The sequence below is a fragment of the Cornus florida genome, unplaced genomic scaffold (assembly GCF_030987335.1).
Source record: "Cornus florida cultivar Cherokee Brave unplaced genomic scaffold, ASM3098733v1 CherokeeBrave_3.0.0_Hap2_Chr01, whole genome shotgun sequence".
NCBI classification, from domain to species: domain Eukaryota; kingdom Viridiplantae; phylum Streptophyta; class Magnoliopsida; order Cornales; family Cornaceae; genus Cornus; species Cornus florida.
In genome coordinates, this window is record NW_026775571.1 from 101,477,531 (window position 1) to 101,481,948 (window position 4,418).

Genomic DNA, 4,418 nt, shown 5'->3' on the forward strand with positions numbered 1-4,418 from the left:
TCGCTTTTTTTCTGATTAGTCAATTATATTGGTAACTTAAGTAATTAATTATTGAAAAGCTTTGTTCTGAATATGGGTAAAAACATCTTTTTTACATGTCTTTTGATGGGCGCTAATGAAATTTTGTCAGTTCGGGTCTAGGTTTTGTTATTATTCAAGAAATCAGTTGCAAAAGGGGCAATATTTCCTTTTAAAAATAAAAAATCCCCCATATAAGAGAGTATAATAATATACTACAAAAATAAAAACTTGGAGTATTAATTTTGATTAAGTAAAATTTTAAAAATTATAGTGTAATTTTTCTTTACAATTTATTCATATAAGAATATGAATAAATTAATTAGATTACTTCATAAATCAATACGTGCATAAACTTTTTCGACGCAAATTGAAATCTTTATAAATTATTGGAGGACCATATGTTTAAATCTTGTTAGAACTTTAGAGATTTTAAAATTAATATTTTTAAAAAAATGTGTGGTTGTGGCCCCCATTGACGTCAAATAATTCAGCACTAGCTCTGACATGAAAAGAATGAGGGTGGTTGACACGAGGGATCGAACAAACCAGTAAACACGCCCATTGCATATCCACCATTGTATAATATGAAGCTCGACCGTTTGGTGGATGGGTTTGAGAAGACTGATGGTTAAGCGAATGCAATGATACATATATATGTCGAGATATATAATTGTTGAACCCTCACGTGACTCACTTCTCTGATTATATATGTTCTTGAGACACTCGATCAGTTCTATAAACTTACATTATCATGGCTGCTTCTTCTTCTTCTTCTTCATCTCACTACTTCACATTCAAACCCACATTCATTTTTCACATTCTCCCCCTCATCATCTTAACAATCCCGACCCAACCCGCCATCGGATGCTACACATCCATCTTCGCCTTTGGGGACTCCCTCACCGACACCGGAAACTATCTTCACTACTCTATCTCCAATAACTTGACTCTCCCCAACTATGCTTATCTACCATATGGAGAAACCTACTTCCATCGTCCCACCGGCCGTTGCTCCGATGGTCGTCCCATCATTGACTACATTGGTACATTTATTTATATACATACAAATATAATATCTATATATATAAATATGATCTCTTGCTCAATGAAGAAGAGATTTATCTACATCAAGTATACTTAAATCATATCTAAAGGTTACCTTCTTGTAAATGAAGTTTATATTAGACACACATGTACTATATATATATATATATATATATATATATAATTTGATGGATGAGTTAGTGGGGTTTGCATCGCAGCTCAGAATCTTGGACTTGGATTCGCACCACCTTATTTGGATAATGGAGAGAATAATTCGTCATTGAATTTTGAAGAGGGTGTGAATTTTGCAGTAGTGGGTGCTTCCACGATGAATGCTGCGTTCTACCGAGAAATGGGAATTGAAAATCAATACGAGAACTTTTCGTTGGGAGTTCAGTTGGGTTGGTTCAAAGAAATGTTGCCATCTCTCTGCGCCAACGCATCTTCAGGTAAGTACACCTCCATATTATTTGACCACTTGAACTCCAGGATCATTGGGAGTTTACCACTTATTTCTAGACTTTCTCATCCATATATGTATATATATATACACACCCGGTGAGTTCCGCATACCAAATCAATCAATATCAACCATTTTAATTTGGTTGATTGGTTTTTTTTATGTAAGTAGGAACACTTTTTATGAATCTAGTATATTGAATAGATGGATATATCAATTAAATGATATGCACGACTCACCTTGTATTTCTCTAACAAAATTACAAATTAATTAAGGAAAAATTATAGAAATAATGTACTTTTGGGAGTCTATTTAACCATATATAGAGTAGTCAAAATCAACATTTTTCAAAATTATAGACTTTGACCAAAGCGTGATGTGTACATGATTTTGCACTTCATTTTCTTAAATGTCTCTCTTATTGTTCAACTAAATTCTTTAATTAACTACCACTCTTTTTACAAAATTGGTACCCATGTGTAGAAGACATGACACCGAGTTACACTATAAAGTGGTACTAATGTAATAGTACATGTTTCAGCAATTAGTTATCAAAATGGTGTGTAAATATTTATCATCCATTGACATTTACAGTTCAACAGATTATCAAATTCTCTTATTTGTCATTAGTACTAAAATGTTGTGCACAAAATATAGTTCCAACTTATGCAAAATGGTTCCAAGTTGCACAGAAGTAATACACAAATGTGATCCCTAAACACAAATTCAAATAGCTTAATACAACAATAATTACGTGTTATATTTAACTTTTAATGTGCTGATTCAATATATATATATATATATATATATATATATATGCAGATTGCAATAAACTTCTTGAGAGTTCTCTTGTTCTAATGGGAACGATTGGAGGCAATGATTATGACCATTCATTGACGGCAGGAATAAGCTTAGAAGAGGTTGAATCATTTGTACCAATAGTTGTTAATACTATTGCCTCAACTATCAATGTAAGAAGCTAATATCAATGTTGTTGTTGTGCTCTGTTTTTAGCTTCTTACTTCTTATTATTATTTTAAACCATATTTGATTAGGTTTTTTTGTTTATCAAAAAAAAAAAAAAAAGTATAATATAATGTTTATAAGATGGGAAAATAAAATAAAAAGGTAATATAGTTTTTTAAATTTGAGATTTTTTTTCTTATGGTTGAACTATTGTAAAATTCGAGGATGTCAAATTAATAAAAGCCAACCAATCTATAATTTGCTCAAAACTCAAACGTTAAAGTCCGTGCAAAAAATAATAATAAATAAAATAAAATAAAACGTGCCCTAGGGCTTTGATTGTACTTTTGAAGCAGTAGTAACTTTTTCGTACTGACAGCGATACTGTAGTCACGGGCCATGCTCCAAAGGAAAAAGATAAAAAACACTTTATGCGTGCACACTTGTTTTGAGTGGACAATTCATGTTCAGTGTTCCATTGTAATTGGTTGCATTGTAAAATGCAATTTTTCCTCTCTCTCTCTCTCACACACACACACATCACATGGCGTGCACACTTCTTTTGAAAATGGTTTATACATGCAGGAGTTAATCGAGCTTGGAGTGGTGACGCTCATGGTCCCTGGGATCATACCACTTGGATGCACAGCGGCCAATCTAGCCTATTACACCAATTCTACGGCGGAAGATTATGACCCCAAAACTGGCTGCCTCACTTGGTTGAACAAGCTTTCTGAGTACCACAATGAATTACTTCAGATAGAACTAAACCGGATTCGACAACTTCATCCCCATACCACCATTAGCTATGCAGATTATTACAATGCTGCAATGCCCTTGTATCTTTCTCCCGCCAAATTTGGTACTTCCATGCACCCTTTTAACCTTCTTATACACATCAATATTTTGTGATTTTTCTAGATATATATTGTACCAGAGGTGGAGATTGCATCGTTATCAAGGACGGATTTAACCTTTTTAAATGGGATGGATTAATTTTGGATTGAAGTAACTTTGGATTAAGCTACTATTACTAATTTTTTTTTTAATTTTTTAAAGTAGTATGGTAAATTTTTTTTTTTTTGGCAACGTTACCTCCTGATAAGTTGGTCAGATCCCACGTGATGCAGCGCTAGGTATGACACTATTGTTTATGTCCTATTAATGCAGGATTTACAGAAGGAGCTCTGACTGCATGCTGTGGAGGGGGTGGCCCATACAATTACAACTCATCTGTGTCATGTGGCTCTCCGACGGTAACTAGTTGCGACGACCCTTCTCTGTATGTTAACTGGGACGGTTTGCACTACACAGAAGCAGCAGCTAAATGGATTTCCGAAGGTCTATTATTCGGACCCTACACCATTCCTCCGTTGAACACCTCATGTGTTTCAGTTGCTGTGACTGCTGAATCTTCAAACTATGACTAGCTATACCATTTTATTCGACCATTTCCACTTTCTTTCCGTTAGTTTAACGTTCTGGCGTATCGGACCGAGAAAACAACTATCACCTTATGTATCCATGGTGTTTTATGCAGTAGTCTAAGAGTACGTCCATGATATCTTCCATGGCAACTGAAATGAGCTATGTAATAATTTGTATGACATAACTTTTGGGTTTTTTTATTTATTTATGAAATGATGCATGCAAGTACTTTGGCTATGATTTTTTTCTAGATGACTTCATATTTTTATACAAATACAGATGAAGTATTTTGTTGGCGAGTTTTAGTTCGCATTTTATTTAAAAAGAACATGACACAAAAAGATAATGATTCTCAGGTTTAAAATTCTAATCGAAGTCTCTTAAGAGTTTCTTATTCCTTTGCTAAAGTGGATAAGCCCAAAAGATATGAACCTCAAAAGCAAAGACTTTGGGTTAGACTTTTAGGTCGAGAATGATAAACTAGTTGGTGTTAAAGATT

The 4,418-nt window shown here is 33.8% G+C and overlaps 1 protein-coding gene across 1 annotated transcript; it reads left to right on the plus strand.

Moving 5' to 3' along the window:
- The first annotated feature begins 658 nt into the window (after positions 1-658).
- On the plus strand, positions 659-4,123 carry LOC132311181 (GDSL esterase/lipase At1g28570-like). Its single transcript, XM_059808997.1, has 5 exons — positions 659-1,064; positions 1,284-1,514; positions 2,348-2,496; positions 3,077-3,353; positions 3,662-4,123. The coding sequence occupies exons 1-5, from the start codon at positions 773-775 to the stop codon at positions 3,919-3,921; spliced, it is 1,209 nt and encodes a 402-aa protein (XP_059664980.1). The 5' UTR covers positions 659-772; the 3' UTR covers positions 3,922-4,123.
- Positions 4,124-4,418: the final 295 nt, after the last annotated feature.